At 38.4% G+C, this 25543-nt stretch overlaps 1 protein-coding gene across 1 annotated transcript in view; it reads right to left on the minus strand.

The window, feature by feature from the left end:
* Positions 1–25119, minus strand: part of EDNRA (endothelin receptor type A) — a 36022-nt gene extending 10903 nt beyond the window's left edge. The window contains exons 1-4 of the mRNA XM_054065055.1: positions 24935–25119; positions 21695–22173; positions 8204–8331; positions 1072–1270 (exon numbers count right to left, since the gene is read on the minus strand). Coding sequence (XP_053921030.1) covers positions 1072–1270; positions 8204–8331; positions 21695–22096 — 729 coding nt within the window. The 5' untranslated portion in view covers positions 22097–22173; positions 24935–25119. The remainder of the gene's footprint in view (positions 1–1071; positions 1271–8203; positions 8332–21694; positions 22174–24934) is intronic.
* Positions 25120–25543: the final 424 nt, after the last annotated feature.

Here is a 25543-nt window from a genome sequence, read left to right on the forward strand (position 1 = left end):
AACACTAATCATCCACACTTTTTATTTTCTAAATTTCCTAGCTCCATTTTCCTAGCATTTGCCCTATTCTTCCCAATTCTTTCTAGCCCGAGCCATGTTCTGATCCAATAAAGGGCGAAGTGCACTCTATCATGAAAAATTCTAGTCTGGAAAAAAAACCCGGAGTTTTCCACAAGATTTAAGACCTTGCACTATCTGCCTTCTCTGAAACAAAACAGAATATTACTCTTTTTTAATTACTAGGTGACTAGTGAATGGCCCTTCTTCGAGTTCACAAGGCCAAAATTAAGATCCCGGTTTCCCATTTTCTCAGTGTAAGGCCAGGCGGAGGATCTCTGTCCTCCTGTGCAATAAAGATTTATTAATTCTCTAGGGACTACTCACCTGGCTTGTTTTGATCAAGCCGGTGTGGATATTGACAGCTGTTAAGCTGCAGTAGCACAGAGGATGAGGAACTTGCCAAAGAAGCCTGGTATGCCTCAGGAACTTCTCTTGTTCTTGAGTTGCTGTATTTAGATGACAGCTAAGAGTGCCCAAGCTACCTAGGTTGGAGATGTGAGTCTGTCAGATTTGTAGTCATGATTTCTTGTAAATGAAGGGATTACTTTCTGCTTGACTTTGTAAGGGCATATTAGAGCATGGCCCCACCCTTTTCTTTATCTGTCAAAAGAGCTGGCTACTGCGTGCAAACTGATGACTAATCGTGGTAAAACATGGGTTTTGACAGTTACAAGCTCCAAGGTGTTATAGCTAGAAGCACAATACCTTGCAAGGTTCTGACTACCCTGATACATCTCTTGATTGTACTTTAAGCAAGCCTGAAATACAAACTTCTTTATTAAGAATCCTCAGTAGTGAAGAAATGTAAATGTTGTAAAGTCCCATTTAGTATCTCTGGATGAAAGTGGAGACGAGTCACTGTAAATGAAGGATCCTCTTTTCACCAATATATAATACATTAGAATACATTTTGCAGTTTAATGGATGAATAAAACATATTATAGTCCAGTATCTGAATTGTCTAACATATATACTATGGATACCAAAAAGAGAATAAAGGATGTTGCTTACCAACATAAAACTGTTTGTAGGCTTGAGCATGCAGGTAACATAACCTTCATCCTTGTATCTGAAAGGTACCACAGCAAAACCAATTGCTTCTGGAATAGCCAATATGAAGGACAGAAGCCAGATGGAGAAAATTTCAATAGCAGTGATCATAGGGATTCCAATTCCCTGAACACGGCTCCACGAGGCAACTGCTCTGTACCTGAAAGAGAAAGGCATTGGTTTCCAATTCAATTTCTTCCTTGAATTCAAAGGTCATGTTTCAATTTTATATATTCAGTAAAATCCTAAATTTAACATCTTAGACTTGTATTGCTTGGGTTTTCTGCTTGTTCCAGTGGCTTTGCCAGCTACCAAGCCACCTAGGACACAGCAGAGCCTATCAAGGGTGGGATAGCGGGCAGCTAGCTGCAAATGTTCCACTTAGTCGCAGGATAGCATGGAATTCTGCTATGTCAACTACACTACTGATTTCTATTTAAAGTAGGTAAGTTTTGTGAGGACAGATCACAAAATCACTAGATCAGCTGACATAACAGAAGAAAAAATCGTCCAGGCACACAGGCCATCCCAATAGATACAAGCCAGCTCTCTCAGCTACCACAGCAGTGCTACCTGGAGTGATCAGCTTCCATGCAATGAAAACAGGTAAAAATACTATCCTTGAAAATCAAACACATTTGTTCTGTTTACATTGTTCAATGTTAAAAATACTAGATTTACGTAGCATATTCCTTAGACTGCAAGTGAGTGCTAGATAGGACCGTCTGACAACTATCTCACCTTCTGCATCACCTTTCTGGTGAGAAACTGAAGTGCGTAGCTAAGAAATCTCTATTTTCTCACTATTTTATCCATTAGATAGCAAATTTCTCTGTACAAAATGGTATTATTGAAACCTGCTTTCCTATGTGTATGTGTCTCGTGATAAAAGGTTGGAAGTCTTAAAGACATTTCAAATACAGCCCATGCATTTCTCCCTTTTCCTCTTTCTCTCTTTATCTTCTCTGTCCCTCCAATGCTGGAGGATTCTTGTTACCAGGCTGCAGCCTTTCTGCCATTCCAGGAACTGAGAGGGTCTTTCTCCTCTCCTTGTCTGCCAGTTTTCAAGGAGGTTGTAAAAATTTATTAGGTTTGAGACCTCAACCTCTCTGTCAACTCTGATCAAAAGGGTCAAAAATTATTTGGAGAAGACTGATAAGCGTACAGTACAGAGTACAAACCAGTCCATAAATTACATTTTCAGTAGCAGACTTAACTATTATCTAGCAATAACTTCAGTAAATTAATTATTTACCATTTCCAACAATTTAGCAAAGACAGTCCTATCTAAAAATTATGGAAAGAACAAATATTGGTTTTGATCTTGTAATAATCTGAAATGCATACTGGAGAGCTTTCTGTCATTGGTAGTTTAACAGTTTCTAAGCTGTTTATTTTACTTTGCCCAGTTAATAGCGCCTTCCCATTTGGAATTACAGTGCCACAGGGATATATCATGGCATCCACTGATGAAATAGTCTTTAGCTGAGGAGAAAAGAAGTCAAGAAAGGTTGTTCATCTGCTTTGAAAAATGTCAGAATAAGAAGTCACTGAAGCAGATTATAAACTGTAACAAGCTGTGCCATTTTACTGTCCTGACAATGGCAAGTATTCTTTTCTCCCTCAGATATGCCCCTGTTTTGTGCCCCCTTGAGTCCTAGCAGATACCTTTGGATATGTGCAGCTGCCACCTCTGTCCTCAAAATCTTTCCTCGGCAGGATCCAAAGTTTTTCAGAGAAAAGCAAATGGGGTGGTGATTTTAGCTGATGACAGTGGCTAAGTGGAATAAAAAAAGGGCATACCAGCAGGCACAAAGAAGGTGAAAGGTATGGGGAAAGGAGGTGGCCTCAACAGACCAGGAGGATACAGCTTGTAAGCGTGTAGACTTTGTGCTGCAGAGATGAGTGAGCTTTAGCAAGAAGGAAAAAAACAGGGGAATTTAAATAGGAAAGCATTAGGTTGTGAAAGGATTAAGGTGGGATGGTAGAGAGGTGATTGGGAGGAATGAAGAATTTTGGCATTGGTTTAAAGGCTCAGGGATAACAGGGGTTTAATGAAAAGATTAGTTGATAACTCTAGACTACGATCCTTTAAGTGGGAAGCACTGGATTTTTAATCTGTGAGATGGAAGGGATGAAGAGCTTCCGATGGGAAAAAACATTAGCTAAGGGATATAGGACCTGCGCTAACCAAGACACTAGTTTAGGATTCACACACATAGCATTTATTCTGATTTCCTGTGTCACTTCTGCTCCCTTTTCTTTTGGAAGGGTGGAAGGCATTTCATTAACAGAGTGGAAGACCTGTGAACTAAATGCCCCATAGCCTTAGAGGAGGGGAAATGTGTGAATGAACATTAGGCCATAAGCCCCTCACAAAAACTTCAGAAAGCATTATTACAGAACATCACTGGAAGGTGTCAGAGCCTTTATGCCATCATTCTTGCAGTGAACACACCAGAAACCTCTGCTTTGGTATCTATAGGAATATCATACACAGCATAGCTGCAGGTGTACTACAGACAGGTTCTCAGTACGTCATTTTAACAGGAATATGTTTATAAAGGTTTTGAACACACTAAAACAAACTACATTTTGGATTTATAGATTAAATATAAAAACATTTACTAAAGGCATCCTTATCTTCAAAAAATATCAGAAAGACAGGAGGCAATGGTACACTCATGGGGAGAAGATCTGTGAGGTTGGAATTCTGAGAGCATCGAAATAAATAAACTGTATTGAGGTGATAAAGTAACATTCAGTATCATATCTTCTCACATACTTTTAATTCACATTAAAATGCAAATCTTATTTTAAATAATTTGCGATCCTCTTACATTTCATTTTACCAAATATCAGGTTTTGGGTTTAATGACTAAGTGGAATATTCATAGAAACATCATCTTTCACACAAATCAAACATTTGTGAACTGTGGAAATTTAACAATCAATTAAAAGTTTACTTTCTATCGACTGGCAATTTTACAATTGGTCCAATCAGCTGCACAAGGTACACACTTTCTCCTTGACTAAAGCAATCAGGGGCTTTAGACTATACATATTTTTCAAGTAAGTAATGTAAAGTTTGTGTTGTGTCACCTGTGTCATTATGTAAGTGACAACAAATGGGTTATAAATTGTGAATCCAGTTTTTTCCTTTCTTGCATTTTTGTACCTGATCTGCTTGAGTTACATCTATTTTGCACGAGTGTACACAGCAGTAAGGGTCCTATATGTATTTTACTGGCAATTTTTTTTCAGTTCACAATTCCAGTAACTGTCAGATAAAGAATTATTGTCTGAAGAATTTTATGAATGGCTTCAGCTAAAGCATAAGCAGCACAGTAGTTAGATCAGAATTTGCTTAATGCATGTTAACCTGCAATTACTTGGTCTCTTTCCTCACTACTGTAAGAGGGATTTTTAAGTGGGTGTTCTGTGAGTTATGTAATATGTAGGATCTTTGTCTAGCCACAAACCTCCTGTAATTAGGAGTGGGAAAACACTTCAGGGTTTATTTCCCTCATACTTAGACAATATAGGAAGTCTGCCAGGGAACTGACATAAAATACACGCATCACATTTAATTCCCTGATCTAAAATCTGTCTGCGTGTGTTTTGTCTTACTTTTCTTTTTTCTGTTTGTTTCCCTTTTGTCTCCAACCTTGTCTAAAATATGCAATTATTTTCCAGGTCATTTCCTTTTCTCTGTTTAATGTTGTGACTCCCCTCTCCTCTTTTCATTTGCTACCACTCATGCATGTGCTGTCAACTTTAGTATATTGTACCCTTCAGTTGCTCTGTCTCCTCTGTTTTCTTCTCCTTGCTCTTCTCCCATGCTTAGCTATTTATACCAACTTGCTTTTTTTCATGGACTCCAAAGTCCCCTCTGCTGCTTATGGTTAAAAATGCTTCAGGATACATCATGAAGTATACATACATAAAATTAAATGCTTTGCACTCCTATCTAGTTATCACTTGCTTAAAGCATTTCTTTCAGAAGGACATCCGTGTCTTGATTGTTAAAAACAGGACACCTTTGCCTTTCCCTGGTGGTTTCTTCTTCTATATAATTACCCTCATTGTCAAAGAATATGTACCTTATTTTGATTTGGTTTTTTATCTGGCTGAAACCTACTTCTATAAGTTCTTGTTCTTTCTTTGCTAAGCTAAAGACCCCATCTATATTTCAGTACTTGGATATTATATTTTTTTATTAAGCTTTGGTTTTGATAAGCAACAAATTGAGCTCTGTAAGGCCACTGAATCATTTCTGATGCTTTTCTACGCCCAGGATTTCATCATTCTTTGATAAAGAATAGTTATGGAACTCTAGTCAGCCTTCTGCTATTGGTTTCATAAATGCAGTGTGGTTGTGGTTTTTGCTGTGACCCAGATAGTTTTTGGAACCACATGGGTTAATTTTACCAGATTGGTATCTAATCAGAATTGAAAATGAAAATATATTGTGGGCCTTATGAAATGTAATCAAAGAGTATATGAAAATTAAATCATGGGCTATGGCTTGTCTGTGGACTCTCAGTACTTTGTGCCTGCTGTCTTACAGAGTAGGTGCTTTTGTTTCCCTATTCCTTTTAATTGCATTAGAAAATTACTTGTTCAAATGGCCTGATAACATATTTCTGGTCTGCAAGTATCATCAGCTCTTTCTAAGAGGGAAAAGTAATATAGAGAAGATAAAAGAGTTGAATAAGGACATAAAAAACATTCATTGACAAGATTAGTGTCAGAACAGTTCCTAAATGACACTGCCGTTGCTCATATCAATCCATATCACAATGAAGCTCCTGAAGCTTTGTTTTAGTGGTAAAATCTTGACTTATCTAATACACTTACTGGAAGCCAGGCCAGATTAAATTACCTACCCTGAGATTCCTGTTCTATGCAATTTGGTATGCAAAGGAGGCAAGAAGAGGGTGTATACATATTAAATGAGATCCATATCTTCACTCTTCTTCTTAAAATTATTTGTTCATCAAAATCGTTATGTCTGAGTCATAAGAGTAAAAAGCTCAGGAAGGGAAATACCCTTCCTCTTAGTCACCATCAGGCACTATTCAGAGAGCGTCAGCGTCAGACTATCATCACCATCATGACCTAGAGTTTAAAAATGCCTGAGAGGCATCTGAAGCAAATGTGAGCTTCCTCTGAAGGGTGAATGGCTGGTTTGGTGTTTTCTATCAGCCTCTTAAAACCCTCTCCATATGTGTGTGGACATTGTTCCCCTTGGGCATGCACAGTTAAACCTTAATACGGTGTCAGTGCAAGTCGCTTTGTGTGAGGGGCAGTAGTAATGAGTGGAGTTTCACAATAGGATGTAGTTAGCACTGAGAACAATCCTTGTAGGAAAATAAATAACCTTGTTCTAAATTAAGGCTGTAGTCCGCAAGACAGGCAGAGAACAATTATCAAAGCTGTGGAGCTCTGAGTTCATTATACCAATTGATTGTCTTTTCTGCCTTGTAAATACAATCCTCTACGGAGCTGCTCAAAATATCTATAAATGAAAGAGCTTTCAGGAGAATTTTTTAAGGAAAAAATAACTCTCACGTAGACCAGAAATAGTCCAGCTGTGACAGCACGCGATTCCATATTTACTCGTTTTCCATACTAAAAAACAAACATTAGCTGATGTGGAATTTTGTATTAATGTGACTATGCCACTTTCAGTGCCCAAACTAACTTGTTGAAGGTGCCCTCCGATCCTCAGAATCTGTCTGTATGCATCTCTTTTCTAAAACACATTCTCTGCAACCATTTACTAATTGGCAAAGCATATAAACTGGGGGGAGGGATTTAAATAGTCTAGATCTGATCCCATGCAAGACTTCATACTCAAAAGGAAGCAGCATTTGGTTGTGTGAAGATTAGCAAATCGGTGCTCATAAATATATATATGCATATAATGAAGAGGTAGCTTCAGCTGAGGTGCTTCCAGTTCATGAGCGTTTATGTAACAGCAGAACTAAATGTAGTGAAACTGCATGGTCAGAACTTATCTAACAAACTTTCTGTTTCATATATGCTCAATCTATGAATGATTTATTCCTTAGAGCAGTCCATGGAACTGTATTTTATGCTGGGCAGATATTGTTTGAGAAATAGAATTCTCTTAATAGTTCTCATACTCAAAAATGGAAATAGAACACTTGCTGGTGTTACCTTTTTTTTTGTTTCTGATGTCAGCTAATGAGTTACTGATGCAATAAGGAACTGTATTTCAGGTATGGATACTACTAAGTTAATTCTCCATTGCAAACCTTGTATGTCAACTTCTTAGGTAAAACCACACCAAGATTAATTTTAAAGTTTCTTTTACCTTTGCATTACTGTACTAATATGCATAATGTATTTTATTTATCAATATTTTCTGTATCAGAATTACTGATATTTTGGACTAGAACATGATCAAGTAAACTCAAGACCAATATAAATAGCTTTTACGGAAATGAAGTCTTAATCTGCTATTGCCTTATATGTATGAAGAAGGAAAAGCTTAAAAGAGTAATGTTCAAAAGCATTTTAGGTGTTGATCTATCAAAAAGTTTCTGTATCTTCTTGAACACTTTTAGCAGAGGTGTTAATTGTTAAACTATCAACGTTGAAGTATCAAAGCAAGTTTCCAACATATTTTCCAATAAAGCTTAACTAGTTATAAAAGATATCAAAGTAAACACTGTAATTATAATCTATAGGCAGTGAGCTGAAAAAAACTATTCTTAAGACCAAAGATTATGATCCTGTTCAGATAGAAAACAAACATGGTCATATGAAAGAAAGAAGTCTGAATACTGAGTCAAATCCCAGTATTTTTTTGTCTGGTAAAGGAAATTGAAATAGTGCTTTACTAGAGCTTTTAAATACCTTTAAAAAAAACCTGTAAAATTAATTATTCCAATGGCTTCACATTATACTTTGAGCCACGGATGTGGGTGCTTTGTTGTAGCCAGGATATCAAAATGCAGAAGGCAAGTTACATCTATACTGTAGTCTGCCTGCTAAGAAGACCACAGTGGGTGCTCCCAGTTTTAGGAAAACTGCAAGGGCAAAGGAGTAAAACATACTGTACCTGTCCACACTAAGGGCACAGAGATTAAGGACCGTGATTCCCACCGATGCCTTCTGTATAAAGGGAAGGAATTTGCAAAGAAACTGTCCAAATTCTGAATCTCCAAAAGGCCACTTCTGAGCAAGGAGCTAAAAGGAAGATATGAAATAATTAGAATATATGAACAGTAATTTAGCGAGTATAGCAATTGGAATTATTCTTGTGTTAGACACAGCCATTGTAACCTTGAATTCTCCATACCCCAAGCATACCCTGACTGAATCTGGGAAGTAACTGCTACTATAAAACCACAAAGGGTGAAAGTTTAAACTTAGGCATTGACCTTGTACTCTCTTAACAGTAACTTGCGTTGTTAATGTTTTATTACTGTGCTTCAGCCACCAGTACTGAAAAATGGAAATCTAATTCAGCTCTGTCATAAATGGTTGCAATTACCATGTCCCAGAACTAAGCAGTCAAACCATCACTCACAGTTCATAATGAAATACCTCAGAGCCAAAATTGCATGCTGCACGCAAGTAGATGCTTGTCCTTGTATGTGTACACTATGTAACTCATGACAATATTCCCTGCCAGATTCTTGAGTGTGCGTAGGAAATACTGTATATACATAATTTGTTCCATGTTAAGGAATTTGTTCCTGTTTTAAACAACTAGAATCGTACATACATGTGGGCTGTACTTCAAGGCAACAAAAAAGTATCCATTTGGAAAGATGCGAATGAATGGCTGGGGCTGAGATAATCATTTCCAAGGAGGCATTTGTATAACAAATATGAATGCATTGATTAATGTGAGCAGTTGTGAATAGTCAGCATGTGAAGAGTAATCTTTCTATCTGTAACTGTTAGGGCTTTGAACAAGTACACATACAAAATACAGGATACGAAAGTTTTCAGGATAGTCAAATCGACACCTGCCCTCAGTCACAGAAGATCTCCCTTTTCTGGGTGCCTGGCAGTAAAATGGCAATTTATGTTCAATGTAAGTAAATGTAATAAGTGAAAAATTGTTAAGTCCATAAGAAAGTACTGAGATCTAACTCAGCTGATTCCGCTCAAGAAAGGGATCTGACAGTGATTGTGAATAGTTCTTTTGAAAAACCAAATGACTAAACCTACTCACGAGATGGGGAAGTGTTACTCTTGCATTATGGGTTTTTTTTACATCTTCTTCTCTAAGTCTCTGCTATGGAGCCTTTGTCAGGGCTTGGTTGGGAGGTAGGATGAATTCTTTGCGTGATAGAGCCCAGCAGTTCTTATGCACATATCAACTTCTATTAAAGTGGTTGTGTAATAGAAAGCATTAGATTTGAAATGAAAATGTCAAGGGCTTGGGCCAGATGTGTAACACTGTGGATGTTTTATCTCCTATATAAACACGAGACACATTTTTTAAAAGCAGTAATAATAGTTGTCTTAGTGGATAGTTAACCAATTATTACTACTGTGCAGTCATTAGATTTTTATTAAGCCTTGCTGAACAAAAGCTAGAACATAGAATATTTTGATTGTATCATCTAAATTTGGAGATATTTTTATTTGCTCCAGAGGAAGACAGCAAATTATGCACTATGGAATAAAAAATATAGGCCAAACCCAAGATTCTGAATGCTTGTAAAGCCCAATTTTGAAGATTGGTCCAGAACTGGGACTGTTTTATGGAACTAAAATAGATTTAAACTTCGTAACAGTTTTGTTTTCAAGTGCGTGAGATGGTGGCACAAAAAGTATTTCAAATAAATACAGCCTGTGTAATATGCCACAGGCTAGCTGTTCCTGGGCAAGAGCGTGAAATGGAAGAGAGAGAACAAGGAACCACACTTTGATCTGCACTAATGTGCAAGGACTGATGCCATAGCATCACAACCATGATGAATCATATTTTTAACATTTTTACAGCTAAAACTGAACAAAGATCATACTGTTTGGAATGTGATTAAATCAATAGAAATTTGAATTACTCTTTTGAGCGTTTACTTTCCTACAGACCTGTTCTGCCAGGCCATCGTCATACTTGGGCAGACTTCCTTGCTTACAGTCAGTTCATATTTTGAGAGTTATCTTTGCAACAGCAAGGACTAGAAAATCTTTCAGGTACAAACTTGGGCCGTGGAACACACTCATCTGGTAAGAGTGGGTGGATTCTGTCTGCAGAATTAGAAAAACAAATTTTGGTTGTAACTCAGGACTGCAGTATTCAAAGCAAACTTTTTATTTCTATTTAAATGACTGCTAAATTGAAACATAGTAATAATCACTAGCTTTAACAATATGTATGTTAACTATGGGGACTTAAAATTCCTGTCTATCTTGATTAAGGTAGAAGTTACCTTTCTGATTTTTCATAGCATGAGTTTTCAGAGCACTTTTCTGTAGAGTACAGGATGTTTATCACTGAATGCTGGCTTAGTAGGCATTCATCTTCTCTATGCAGTCAGTCCTGATCTTTTTTCACATCCCCTCTTTTTTGTGGCCATTCATCACAATGTTAAATTACTTGTGCTTTTTTTCCCCCCAAAAAATGCCTCAAAAATGCTGGAAGCGGTTATGTACTACATGCTGCCTGTATCTCTCTAGGACCATATTGACATTGTCATTTGATAACTTGTATTTCAATACAGATGTCAGCAATTCATAGCTTTCAGCCAACTGGATATTCGTAGTATGAAGCCAACTTATGTGTATGGCTGCTTCTTAAACAGGAAAAGCATTATTTGTTAGGTGTTATACTTTTTACTGGATCATTTTTTCTCTTTAGCTGAATATTAAAATGAGATTTCTCAATATAAGCCATACCTATCCAACTTTGTCTACTCCCTATTACTTTAGAGTGTTAGAATATTATATAAATGTGGTTCCATTTCCTCTTGTTCCATTGCTATGGGTTTTCTTGGCACATTGACAAGTCTCGCCTCATTCAGGAAGAGCTGAGTATCTTATTTACCACCAAGATCACAGCAGAGAAAACATATGCACCTTTGCAATAGTATTCCAGTTTAAGACAACCATGTCAGATGAAAACAAACCCCCTTTGTGCCAGAAGTCTAGGGAAAAGATTGCTAGGATTGGCGATTTAACTATTGTCAGTACCTTCAGTAACAAAGGTAATAAGATTACACCTGTTGATCAGTTCCTCTGATTCTTTCTGTATTTATAGACTGAATGAAATACATTGAAAGCTCCAGCAGAGTGATTTTCTAAATAGTTTTGTTATATCTGTGATATTATAACAAATGTTTGCAGGGCATATTTTTGCCCTTTGCTAAGAACTCTTGCATGAAGCTATAGTTTGTGTCGGGGCTGCAGAAAAAATGTTGGAAAAAGAAGGGATGATCTGAATCCATGGCAGACCTCCAACCAGTTGTAATCACATGAAATTTCAGCTCTAGACTCTTGTCTGGGTTTGAGTAAAATTAGAGTAGTTTTCAGGCACCATTGGGTGAAGGATAAATTATAAATGGCACTGCCAGGCTAAAGAGGAACTAGCAGACTTTTATCAATCCCCTGTACCAACCAGAGCCCCAAATCTGTTTTGTGATTATAGATCACACTTTAAAAGGCAAAAGAAAGACAGACACGTATTCATTTATGTTCACTGACTGTGGCCATAGCCTATGCCCAGCAACAGAAATGAACAAGCACTTTGTACTGACTGTGAAACTCTGTTACTACAAGGCAAATATAAGCTTCAAAAAGAGAAGTGTTGTACTTGAAAAAGGTTCAATAACTCATTACTCCTCACAGGGAAGCTTTATCATGGTTCCAGCATGTACACATCTTTCCCACACCCCAGGAAGCTGTCCTTTTTTAAGATTAAAAGTATTTTATTCTTTTTCTTTCTTACATTTTCCCACTAATTGAAGTGACATAAGTAGCAAATCATTAGACATTCTTTTCAAGTTGATTTTAATCAAAATCAGCAGAATCAGAACCAAGTTATTGGATTTTTAATAGTAACTTTGCCTTCATTTCCATGGGTGTACTCCATTATCATTTCACATCAGCTATGCATTCATTACTTCCCCTTGGATCATATGCCAGTTTTTTCTTCTGTAGATATTTTTAGTCAGCAAATATGCTTCTGTCTTTGGTTTTACTGTTTTGCATCAAAACAAGTCCATTGCCATCTGTTCTGCCCTAGTAGGGACAGAAACTTCAGATGGAAATAACACATTTATTTTGTATAAAAAAATAAGCCCAGGAATTTAATTGGATTAGTCCTGATTTATTTAGGTACTGTATAAGAACTGGGACCTCTGGCTCTGCTCTTCCAGTGCTTTTTCATGTTTTAATATCCAGACAAAATGCGTATAAAATTTTAGAAGATTACATTGTTTCTCAAGGCACAAGGTTAAGGGGAATCAGGCTGATTATCCCAACTTGTATCCCAGTTCTCCATGACTGTCCATGAAGTGTATTGTGTTTTTACAAACCCACTCACAAAATCTTTGGAGTTTCTAAACAAGACATGTGGCAAAGGAAATGCACTTTCCCCCTTGTGCAATTTGCCATTTAGGAGTATTTTATACAGTTCAAGTGTGGCACAGTTCCTGAGTGAGAAGAGTGTAGTCAACAGCATGTTTTTACATTGAAGTCAGAAACCACGATTTCAAGGTTATACTCTGTCTTAAAAAAAAAACACAGCAAAGTGACCAGACAGGCACCGCTTCCTTGAGCATCCATCCCCCTTCTCTGCTGCTTTATATGGCCTCTCTGCCCTGACGCTGCAGCTTGAAACAAACAAGACAGCAGCACTGAGAACATTCCTTTGCAATGATTTTTAAATGTCACTTGGTTGATTTTATTCTACAGTGGTTGCTATTTTCTAACTACCATTAGTATGCTAACTGATGTACAAAACACAGATAAAGTCCCACTGTGCATCCCAAGCAATTTATATATAGTCTAAAGGAGAGAATGTTAAAATCCAGCCACAAGAGGATTGTACCACCAGTATATGCTTATGTGCATCCAGTGTTTATCTAATACTAGACCGATACCATGTGTTTACAGACAGATGTCCCTGGAGCTCAGCCCAAAATAGATGGACTAGGTTAGGTGTTGGATATGAACCGGCTCTGAGCTGCTCTATAAAAACAGCTTTGGTTCAACAACTATATGTCAGGAGGTCCTCTCTGCCACATGGCATTGAGGATGAAAGCAAAGGTTTCGTACCTACCCTTCCCTGCTCTGATCGCATCCTAGTGCTCTTCCTGCATACACTTAGGGCTGTTGTTATGTTGACACACAAGATCTGTTTCCCAGAAGTGGAACTGTGTTTCGTATGGATAGTGCTTGCCCCTCATGCTGCCCCCATGCAGGGTACTCTCCTGAGTTTCATGGCGTTTAAGTGTTCAATGATACTAATGGAATAACTCTGGCAGTCAGAGTTTCTGCTCTGTCTTCAGTAGGTCAAACAGAAATACCTTCTTTGCTCCCTGATTTCTTTGTAAAGAAAAGATCCGGTTTTATGTGCAACCACCATCCCTTAACTGTGGAGTAAGAGTTACAAAACCAGTGTGTTCCAGGGTGATTTCCTTTCCTTGCAACATAGCTTCAAATGAAAGACAAGAAATTCCTCTGATTTTGTTTGATCAGCAGATTTGGGGTTGTTTTAATTTGTTTCTTAAGGCTAGTTTCCTCTAGGACACATTGAGCTGTCTTAGCAAACCTCTGTCTTAAATTGTATTCTGCAATAACATATGCTCTTGTCTGCTTCACGGCATTGGCCAAATATGGTATGGTGTTTTGGTTGGAATCCAGGTGAAATCTAACTGTGCATAGGAGGGTTAAAGTCTACACCACTGAGCTGGCTGCATTAAGTGACAAAAGATCATAATTCTGACTGAGGTGTTTGTCCTGTCTCTGATCTATAGGACTGATCAGTTAGGAAGAAGGGTGCATTGAGTCTCCTGCTTGTGGTATTTTGATTGTGATATTTTGTTTGTGACTTATTTGGAACCTTTCTGTCCCCGTGAAACTTCATAGGACAAGAATTCACTGCATGTGAATACTTCTCTGCCATGGTAGAGAAGGCACACAGCATCTCTTCAACTGTTCTTTGCAGGAAATACATTCCTAATTTTACTACAACCAAGAACCGTCTTTTTTCTACTTTAGGTGTATAGAAGGCTGACTATGTTTTTTTCGGGAAGGAAGAAATGTTATGTGGGCATGCATGAGAACTGTCAAAGACATGTTTTCCTCTGAATTGCCCTACCACAGCTTTTTCTGCTATTTTGCTCGTCTTTGCCCCACTAAGTAAGGCTGGAGGTAGTAGAGGGTCTCATGCATTTCGTTAATGCCTACAGTCTTTTTCTCCTATGGAAGGGAATGTATAGTTTTATACTAGTGAAAATAGATTATACATCAAGAGATCCTGAAAGGTAAGAAAAGAAATGTCCTGGGTTTGAAGCAGAATGTTATGTCTCAACTAACTAGTAAAACAATAAATCCTAAGTTTTGCATTCTTGTTGGAATGTTTGTATTTATTACAAAAATCTACTTAGTGGTAAAACATTCCTAACAACTCTAGACATCTCCCCTGTGGTATTTTTGCTGTTTACAAAGTAGGATTAGTTTCTTTTTTGTTGTTTTGTGGTGTTGGCTAGGTTCCCATCCTGTTAGGCAGGCTTTTTCTCAAGCTGTGCTGCTCTTCTTCAGGGAAATGAGCTGCAAGGTATGCTTACGTGCACAGTGATTTGTTGAAAAGATTTTTTTTCAATCCTTGGGCAAAATACTTCTTTTGTTATTCTTCCAGCTATGTTGTCTTTTGTGTGTTGCTAAAGAGAGTGACAGGATTGCTAAGAAATTACAGTACAAGTGATAAACCCTGGGTATGCACAATCAAAACAATTCCTTGTTATCTGTAGAGTTCAGCTGATTGAAATATAAAGAGAGCAAACACACTAAAATATTCTATTAAACCTAGAGTCTCTAGGTACTGTACAGTATTACAAATCCACAGAACAGCAAGACAGGCATGAGATGTGAAATTGAAGATGAGGGGGGAGTTGCCTGTGCATTGAAGGGAACATATATCCCACCCCCTAAAGGATAGCCATTAGTTAAAGGCAGAGTCAATCTTGACTCCAGCATATGAGATCTCTTCCTTAACTCCTACCTTGGTATGCACGTTCAACACTTTCTCCTAGGAAGCTGTAGTTTGTAAAAGGAGTGAACAGATTCCAGTGATCAGTTCCTGTGCTGCCTCTAGATTTCTTTTATGTATGATTACTACACGGTGACGTACACCCAAATAACTGGTCCTGTTCTGAATAAGTTATATGGATTCCTGCATCAAACTGGGCTTCTTGGAATCACTGATAAGAGTTCAGTGAAAGCTAGAAAGCAGTTGTTAAGCTGGTGGCCTCAGAATTTCCTACAGGTTTTGGTATACCATTAAGAGATGTACACTGCACATATGACTAATTTTGCATTTAAAGGAGAGTTTCTTTTCTAAGTACTTTTATCTTTATCTGTGCTGTAGCCTTGGTCTTATACTCCTTTGTCATGAAACTATAACTACTGTGGATGTCACTTGCTCTATTAGCCTACAGGATCAGTCCCAGGGTGTTTAATTTTCATCCTTGTTTATGTATAATATTAATTCTGTCAATAAAGGTAATCAGATATACCGAGTAATTTCTGATTAAGAAGGGATTGGTCTAACACACATATGCTTCGATGCTGAAAAATGTCAATAACTAGAAATGCCTCAGATAAGTCTTCCTTTACTGCAGATAAAATGGCTGGAGATGTTTGGTTACTGCCAGCTACCTTTTATATTTAGACTCATAACGTTTCAGGTGGACTACTCAGATTTAGAGTCTGTTGCAACTAAGGTAAACATGAATACAAATTTGCTAACAAAAAAAGCGTAGTTTATTAAAGCAAACATCATCTGCTTGGGCTGTTTAAGCAGTGAACACTCTTGCCTGGTTTTGGGTAGATGTCTCTCACTTTATACCAGTCAAATAATTAGGAAAATGTTTGTTATTCACATTTAAAGAAACAGGTTAAAAGCTGGCTAATTTGCTTCATCTGCTTTTTTAAAAACAAAGGATTTAAGGAGTTAAGCATATTAAGATGTAAGGCGATATAACATGTCAATCGTCTGTAGGTTAGTTTTCAATAAACAGAACTCATTTAAACATTTTTCTCTAAATTCCATTAAAAATGGAAGAAGAGATGGCCCAGGACTTCCCAGTAACATAGTTAAAAGTGAAATTTGCCATTCCAAAGGTGAGAGCATTGGCCTAGAGTGCTTCTAGCTCCATGAGCTCATAAAAGAGCTGTGGCAGCTTTTTCTGCAGACGGCACCTGCTGTTCTTGTTCTTGCTCTGTTAAACTTTATCCAGTAACAGCAGCAGCAACAGCAGCTATAAGAACTTTCCAGAGCTTTAGCACAGCCCAGGCAATAGTGCTGCTATGGGTACTCTTCTGCTGCCTGTCTGTGGCCTTAGAAAACTGCCTGGTTTCTTTATGGAAAGTAGTTCTCTAAAAATTTGTCCAAACAACATATTTGCTACAAATATACATGGCAGTGTTGGGCAATGCAGGTGATGTGGCAGCTCTCACCTATGTGCTACGCCACTTGATGCTAGAGAGGGAGGTATGAAACCTGTATCTTCTTCTGTGCCTTAGCTTTACCTCCACAGTAGTATAAAACATAAAAGCTGTATTTCCCAGTCTTCTGGTCACTGCAAAGAAGTGATTCTTACTGATTTGGAGGCTTTAGGCTTTGACATCTTGAGTGTCTGAGATGAGTATGTTTTGGGTAAAGAGGAAACTGTTTGGATCCAGGTGCTATAAACATGTGATTGAAAATGAAACTGTCTTAGTTTGGTCTCTTAAGGCTGGATTTATAACCGGCATCCTTCCTGTAAAACTCAATTTGTTACAATTTTTAATATTGATTTGATACTACAAGTGGATACACTAGAGGTAATTAAGTATAATAGGGATTTAATACATCCATAATATCTTCAAAGGAGGCTGGTGACTATTACTCACATCTCAATCCATTTAATAAATTGCTCAGGGGAATCCACTATATAATTACAGTAATTGGAGAAGGTAGGGGGAAATTTTTGAGCCTCCTGTAGTGTGAAGAAAGGATAAAAATGTCAAACACCTGTGATCATATCTTTAGCTGACATAAATTACGTACTTTTTTTTCACAGCATTGCATCTTTGTTAATTGTATAAATGCATAACAGAATGACGGACTTAATTCCTAGGACCTTACATTTTCAATTACTGTAATCTTATAGCTGCTTCCTTCTAAGGATTTGTAAAATTGATTTGAATATGAGTAACATTACCTAATTCTCTTTCAAGAGTAGTTTCAAAGTAGTTAACGTTCTGTTTCAGGAAAGTATACCTATTTCTGATATCACATTATAATTAAATTGTATTACATTTTGTTCTGTACAATATGGCCATCTTAATACTCTACTATTGGTTATTTTAATATGCAGATGAATGCTTGTTTCCTCTTATTCTGTTTTCACAGAATCACAGAATGGTTTGAGTTGGAAGAGACCTTAAAGCTCATCCAGTTCCAACCCCTCTGCCACGGGCAGGGACACCTCCCACTACATCAGGTTGCTCAAAGCCTCATCTAACCTGGCCTTGAACACCTCCAGGGATGAGACATCCATGACTTCTCTGGACAACTTACTCCAGCGCCTCACCAGTAAACAATGTTTTCTTAATATCTAATCTAAATCTCCCTTTTTTTTTCAGCTTAAAATCATTACCCCTCATCCTATCGCTGCATGCCTTGATAAAGAGCACTTCTCGAGATTTCCTGTGGGCCCCCTTTAAGTACTGGAGGGCTGCTATGAGGTCTACCTGGAGCCTTTTCTTCAACACACTGAACAAGCCCAACTCTCTCAGCCTGTCCCAGTTTCAGAGCTCTTTTGTCCTCCCAAAAATGAGGATCTGACCTCTAAGGTATTGTTTGGCACCATTTGTTTATATGGGACACTAATACATGGTTCAACATGAGACTGACTCTGAAGGTGAAAGAATCTTTAAAGTTCAAAACTAAGAGTATAAAATACTCTTTAAACCAAAACTAAACTGCTTTATTTTTTTTTTTCCTAGAAAGACTATCACTTCTGATTTCAATTATGGTATTTCCAGTGGCCACCTTTCAACTGTTACTCAACAAGAGGAGCTAAATTGTGCCACAGATTCTAGGATCTCTAGTGATACAAACAGGAAGGCCATTTAACGCACTTTCAAATCAGCTCCTGATATAAGCAGACACCCCACTGAATAGTTTATCTGAAAACCAGACTGTAAATAATAAGAGAATTTCTTTTCAGAACAACTAGATCTCCCTAATAAATGCTATAAATACTTTCCTGTATTAGAGTACATGCAACTAACCTTATAGAGCAAGGTGGTTGTATATAATCTTTTTGAAGTAATTTATTTTGGAGGTTCAAGCACTTAAAGGATTACTAAAAGCTAGAGTTATACCTGTAAACGGGATAGTAATTTTGCCTTCTTACACATGGGAATTGACAGACATTGATGCCAAGAAGCTGCAGTTTCATTCACATCTTTTATTTATGAAATACTTCTTTGCAATATGGAAATAAATTTTCATATAGGCTAAGGTAATTTCGTTTGTACAAAGATAGCCAGGACCACAGTTCAGCTCATCATATAAGATAGATCATGGCAAGTGAATCTATAGGTTCAAGGCCAGGTTGGATGGGGCTCTGAGCAACCTGATCTAGTGGAAAGTGTCCCTGCCCATGGCAGGGGGGTTGGAACTGGTCCCTTACAGCCCAAACCATTCTATAATTCTATGAGTCTATGATTCTACAGAATGCCAAAGAAGTGTCAGAAAATTAATAAAATATTGCAAAGTAACAAAAGGAATGTAAAAAATATTGTTCGTTACTTTAACTAAACTTCTAAAGGATTTTCAGAAGACCATCGAAAGGCAATTCTGAAAGGCAAAGTTAATTCCAGATTTCCATTCCTCTTTGCAAAGAAGCAGCAGAGCTCTTGAAAGGTTAGAAAACCTTTCAAGGCAATAGAAATACCTGTTCTTTCCCAAACTCAGCTCTGAAAGAAAGAAAATCCCACATGCCATTTTTCCTTATAATTTCTTATCAGAAATACCATGATAAGAAAGAACACTGCTTTAGACGTTATCCATAAAAACATCAGGATAATTTACCAGGTAGGAAACTGCAGTGAATCATGGGAAATGCAGTCCAGGCTACCAGTCCCATTTGCTAAGAGTAGTGAAAACATAAAGAACCCCAACCCCACGTCCCATTAGTCATCCACAGAGCTATGGAAGATAAGTGAATCTTGGGTCAGGCAGGCTTCTCATGGAATCATAGAATCACCAGGTTGGAAAAGACCTCTTGGATCATAGAGTTCAACCATTCCTATCTGCCACTAAACCATGTCCCTGAGCACCTCGTCTATCTGTCTTTTAAATACCTCCAGGGATGGGGACTCAGCCATCACCCTGGGCAGCCTCTGCCAGTGCCTGATGACTCTTTCTGTGAAAATTTTCTTCCTGATGTCAAGTCTGAACCTCCCCTGGCACAGCTTGAGGCCATTCTCCCTTGTCCTGTCCCCTGCCACCTGGGAGAAGAGGCCACCTCCCTCCTCACCACAACCTCCTTTCAGGTAGTTGTAGAGAGCAATAGGCTCTCCCCTCAGCCTCCTCTTCTCCAGGCTAAACAACCCCAGCTCTCTCAGCCGCTCCTCATAAGACTTGTTCTCCAGCCCCCTCACCAGCTCCATTGCTCTTCTCTGGACACGCTCCAGAGCCTCAATGTCCTTCTTGTGGTGAGGAGCCCAGAACTGAACACAGTACTCAAGGTGTGGTCTCACCAGTGCCGAGTACAGAGGGAGAATCACCTCCCTGGACCTGCTGGTCACACCATTTCTGATACCAGCCAAGATGCCATTGGCCTTCTTGACCACCTGGGCCACTGCTGGCTCATGTTCAGTTCTCATCAGCTTCTTAGTCTAAAACATTCTACGTATATCTGCTATATTATCAACAAACTGATTATTTAATTTTCCAGGTGGAATATGTGGAAACTAGAATTTCTGTTAAATCACATGTAATATTGTTGACAATCTTTATTCTAGTTTCAAATTCATATTATATTAAACCCAGATAAAGTTAAAAGATTTATCTGTAATTTCTGCTACTGGAAGATGAGAAGCTGGTACTGCATTTTACCGCAGATAGTATGCTTTTGTCCAAAAAATGTATGCAAATATACATATTTTTAATCCATTACTTAATTAAAAATTTTATGATCTTGTCATATCAATACCTGTATTTTAATGCTGTTGATACTTATGATGGCTATAGTTATATAGATAAAAAATATGTCTTTTCAGTCCACTACTTTTTTAATTTTAAAATCCAATTTGAAACCACAGGACACTCGTTATTATAAAGTTAGGTATTTAAGTGCTTTGTTTAAAACACATATAAACAGAAGTTATGTCTGTAGAATCTCTAAGGGCCAAAATTGTGAGGAATGGGGTTTTCTCATTATATTACTTAGTGTTTGTGTACTAACAGAAACACCTTAACTTTGTACTGAGAAAAGAAATAAAAATTATAATATCCTATCAGCTAAGCACCTGTATATAATCCACAAAGATCCAGATAGTAGCTTACATGTTTTTTTGACAGTTTTCTAAAATAGGTTAATATCAGAGTGATTTGTTAAAAAGGGACTCTGTTCTGTTCACTCAAGCCTGTGCTGGAATCATGCAAGTAACATTAGTAAACATATATCGCACCAGAAAAAACACTGCTTTATGGCTTTGTTTAATAAAAATAGAAAATTAAAAAATGGGACAGAATAACTTTATACCACATTAAAAAATTGCTGAGGACCCTTTTTATACTTTGACAAATCCCTATAAAATTTAATATTTCAAAAAAAATTTTGGTGATATAAATGATCTAACTAACTCCGGAATAAATCTGACAATCTGCTACTAATGCTTATTAATTTAAAACCTTAAAACTAAACTTAACTGACACCATCTCTCTCTGCAAAGGCATAACATGAAGCCTGCAGATCACAGAGAGTATTTTCTGTAAAAGCATAAAGTAAGGAGTCGATATTCTAAAAATAGCAGCTAGTCCAATGCTGTGTTGTCCATCAGGGTAGAGAATAGTTTATAAAAATTGTTCCCTCATAAATGCTTTTGCTACTATAGTAGCTATAACAAAAGATGCGTTCCTGTTGAATGCCCAAGGCCAGACTTTGGTTAAGAGTTACATGATCTTTACAAGGAGACACACTTTCTTTATAGGGGTGAGACCTGAGAGCAAGGTTTTTGTTGTAGAACAAAAAGGAGCTGTATTTTTGCCTTAAGTGGACTAATGGACAGAAGAGCACTACTTAAACAAAGAACAGACAGTGTGCTTGTAAGAAAACTGCAATGAGAAGGTATTGGTGTTGCATCCTACCTTGTACACAATGATAGGAATATCAATGACAATATAGATAAGGTCTCCTAGTGCCAGGCTGGCTATCAGTGCATTCGGGCCATTCCTCATACACTTGTTCTGGTAAATGATCCTCAACAGAGTTGCGTTCCCAACCATTCCAACGATGAAAATAGCACAAGATACCACTGTGTTAATGTATTTAAAAGTTTCAGCAATCTTAGTCTGCTGGGAGCATTTGACAGTTTGGTTGGACACCAGGGGCGGTCTGGTGGTGAGGAATATGCTGGATTCGATCCCTGAGGAAGTGGAAAGGTAGTTTCCCAAGTCACTCCGATTGGTAGCGTATCTGTCAGAGCTGTCACTGAGGGCAAACCCTGGAAGCAGCAGCAGCAAGGAAACTCTTAAACACAAGGCTTCCATCCTTAAGTCCCAAAAGACGAAATTCAGTGAGACAGGGGTTTTTCAGTATTTCAGTGAGATACTTCTCGCTTCTTCACCTGCAGAGGGAAACAATAAGCAAAACAGAAAAGTAAGAAACACAGAATCAATACAAGTAGACTAATGCATGCTGTTTCTCACTTAGGAAGGGTATTTGAGCATAGAATCCGTATAGCACACATGTATAAACACCTGTTTATAATCACTGTGCTAACCTGAAATCAAGATTACCCACGTTAATGGCCCGAAAAAAAGCAAACACAAAAAATTCCATGAGTAATCACAAATGAGATCCTGCAAAATCCTTTTAGTTTGAGGCAGAATTTGTATATGAATGGAAAAAATGTAGTAGATGAAGTTTTGTTTTAAAATACAGTCCTGCAAGAAAAGTGTACCAGCGAAGAGAGGCCTTGGAGACTGCTAAATGATATTTAGCTAAAATAAAAAGTTACTATGTTTTCTTTGAAAAAGTAAGGTAGCAGTACTGCATTAGTGATTTAAGGTAGTAAATTTGTTAACTTTCTGACTTTTTGTGATATATTGCAACAATGAGGCTTTATACTATTTTTCTTTGACTGTATAATCACCTGGATTTCAAATGAAGGCTGAAAACACATGTATTTCAAATTAAATTTTGGACCACATCCAAAGTCCCCAAATAACAACAGGAACACTCCTATAGTCTCAGCATAGACCTCTGGCCAAGAAAAGCCTTTCAAATATCTGTCATTTGGTTCTTGAATGTCATTGCATTGAATGTCATGTCCGATACTTGGCCACAGCGAGGCTAATTATAAAAATCTAAGCTCTTTTAATGATAAAAGATATTTGATTTAGTATTCTAAGGAAGAACTCGTGATATTTACAGGTAGGCATGGAAGCATCGTAACATTCTGTCCCAGTGTGACTGCCTATGTGTAACTACCAGAGCTGGCTCCCTGCCACAGGCAGTATAGACGTTGTACCTCCCATGTGGCCAAGGAGGCCACTCAAGTCCGTTTCCTTGAAGCCACAGTCTAATTTAGGTTAAAGATTTTTTTACATGGCTCATATCTGCAAAACAAGTAAAAAAGCTGCACTGTTGCCAAAAGAATAGTAAAGTATTTATAACTTTCTGATTTCTAGGGACTCACATGGAGGATTCAGGAGGATCCTTTTAAATAAATTAATCCTAATTTAATTCCCTACAGGGCTTTTAAGCCAGAGTTTATAGAAAGAAATTTACCAGAGAAAGAATGTGGGAGAGAAATTACTGATAGGGCTTCTGGAGGCAGACACAGTATAAATATTTACTGCTATTATCCTCTTTTGTTGCGTATGGTCTGTAGAAGTGAGTATGTACCTACATACAGCAGCAAATGCAATGTTAACCTGAATATTCCTGGCATGCAGAGTAGTATCCCTCACAAACCAGGGATCCACATTTACAGTGTTTTATATTGGTGTATTTAAGATGGAGATCTGACCGACTGTGAGTTCATATGAACTTGATTTTAATATACTAAACAGCAAATTCTTCTTTATTAAATGCCAGTTACGATGACATCTCAGGGCGGTTAGCAACAACTTGCATGATGTGCTTTCAGTTTAGGTTTCTAAATCCTATTAGAAGCCACAGATGTATTTGATTGTAACTTTTCAGGCAAGTATTAATAGTTTCATTATTTACTATTACTATTTTACAAATGGAAAAACTGAATCGCTAATGATTTAAATGACATTCCCAAGTTCATACTTGCACAAGTAAATGTGATATTGCTATGAACAGAACCCACAGCCCTATGCATTAGTGGCTTTATTAGTATCTCTCTCATTTAATGACATTTTCTTGTGAAAATTTGATGTATATATGTAAATTTCACAGAGTGGTAGCATGGCAATTATGCAGGCGGCATGGAAAGCTAGGAACAAAATTGCCCATTACCATCTCTTCCTTCTCCTGGAAGAAACTTTTCTGTAAGAAGCAAACCCAGAAGATTTTCAATATAATCATTACTAAGAATATTTTCTTCCCAATTCCTGACAATCTTTCATTCCTCTGTGCGTATTTATAGTGTTACTGAATATACCATGCAAACCGGAATCATGCTGATATCTGCAATAACTTTTTGCAGTAGCGCAGCCTCCAATTCTCCAGTTCAGCATGGAATCTGAATACCTGGGGGGTGTGAGGCTGGTGTGCAAATCTGGAGGCCACATGCAAGGGCTGTGCTCCTCCAGCACTGCAGAAGGAGCCGCAGATGCAGAGAAACAAAACTCCTAATTTGCCTGAGGGGTAGCAAGCTAGAAAAATTCCCATGTCGAGATTCACGAGAAGAGCCCGTACTATGGGAAATGAAATCGTTCCAAGTATTATAGATGAGCCGAAACGTTAACAGGGATTAATCTGCCCAAAAGACGGCTGAGCTGATAAACTTAACCAGGGCATAAAGCGCTGCAGGAGCTGCTCCCGACAAGGCGGAGTTCTCCAGTTGTCTCCCACTCCAGCACAGGCGCTGGGGGAATTAATTGCCTTACAGTGCTTCCTCCGACACAAAAGAAAGCATCCTCTGCTTGTAACGCTATCAAAAGATCAATTCCAGCCCGCACTTGGCAGTTCTGTACCACCTCCCTGCACAGAGCGCCTGTCAAGGTCTCTGTGTTGCTAAACTTTATTTAACACCAGTTCCCCCGAGCTGCTTGGCTCCTTTTCTCTTGCTCTTTGCCTGCCTCCCTCGCACACATAGAGGCTACCATCGTCTCCTAAGGATTGTTCGGGAGGTGCTGGCAGCATCCCCGGCCCCCGGGCAGGGCAGCATCCCCGGCCGTGCTCTCACTCACCCCCGCCCGCCGTCCTCATGCTGCTGCTCCTGCCCCGCTGGTCTCTGCTGCTCACGATTCCCTCGGAGTGGCTTTTCCTGGAACAGGCTTTCCCATAGCGTCTGGACTGGGTGGGATTGAGACACTCCACCTCCGCTCAGTCAGGAAAAGAAAAAGACGAACCGAAGAAGCCGGAGCGTCCCCTTCTTTTCTGCTCCCCCCCCCCCCCCCCCCCCCTTCCCCCAATTAAACCAAACCTCCAGCCCCAAACGAGCCCCTGCCAGAGTTAAACACAAAGGCTGCCTCCCGGGCACGGGGGAAGACTGAGCTCTTTAACTGTTTCCTCGCTGAATTAGAGCTGAACTACTTCGAGGGACTCGTCTAAGCCTTGGGAATCCGCTGCTGGATCTGCCTGCGAATAATAGGGTTCTCAGAAAGATCTGATGGATCTGATGGAACCAGACGACTTGGGAGCTAGGGGCAGAGCAGGGGAAAAAAGTCTCATGATGAAATATACAGCTTTTGCTTTGCGTTTTCCCCGGGTTCGGCCGGGATTATAATATGTTTCCAAGACAATTAGTAAAATTGGATGTGTAAGGGTTTGCAAAATGCTGGATCTGTAAACAGGGA

This window comes from Cuculus canorus, chromosome 4 (assembly GCF_017976375.1).
Source record: "Cuculus canorus isolate bCucCan1 chromosome 4, bCucCan1.pri, whole genome shotgun sequence".
Classification (NCBI taxonomy): domain Eukaryota; kingdom Metazoa; phylum Chordata; class Aves; order Cuculiformes; family Cuculidae; genus Cuculus; species Cuculus canorus.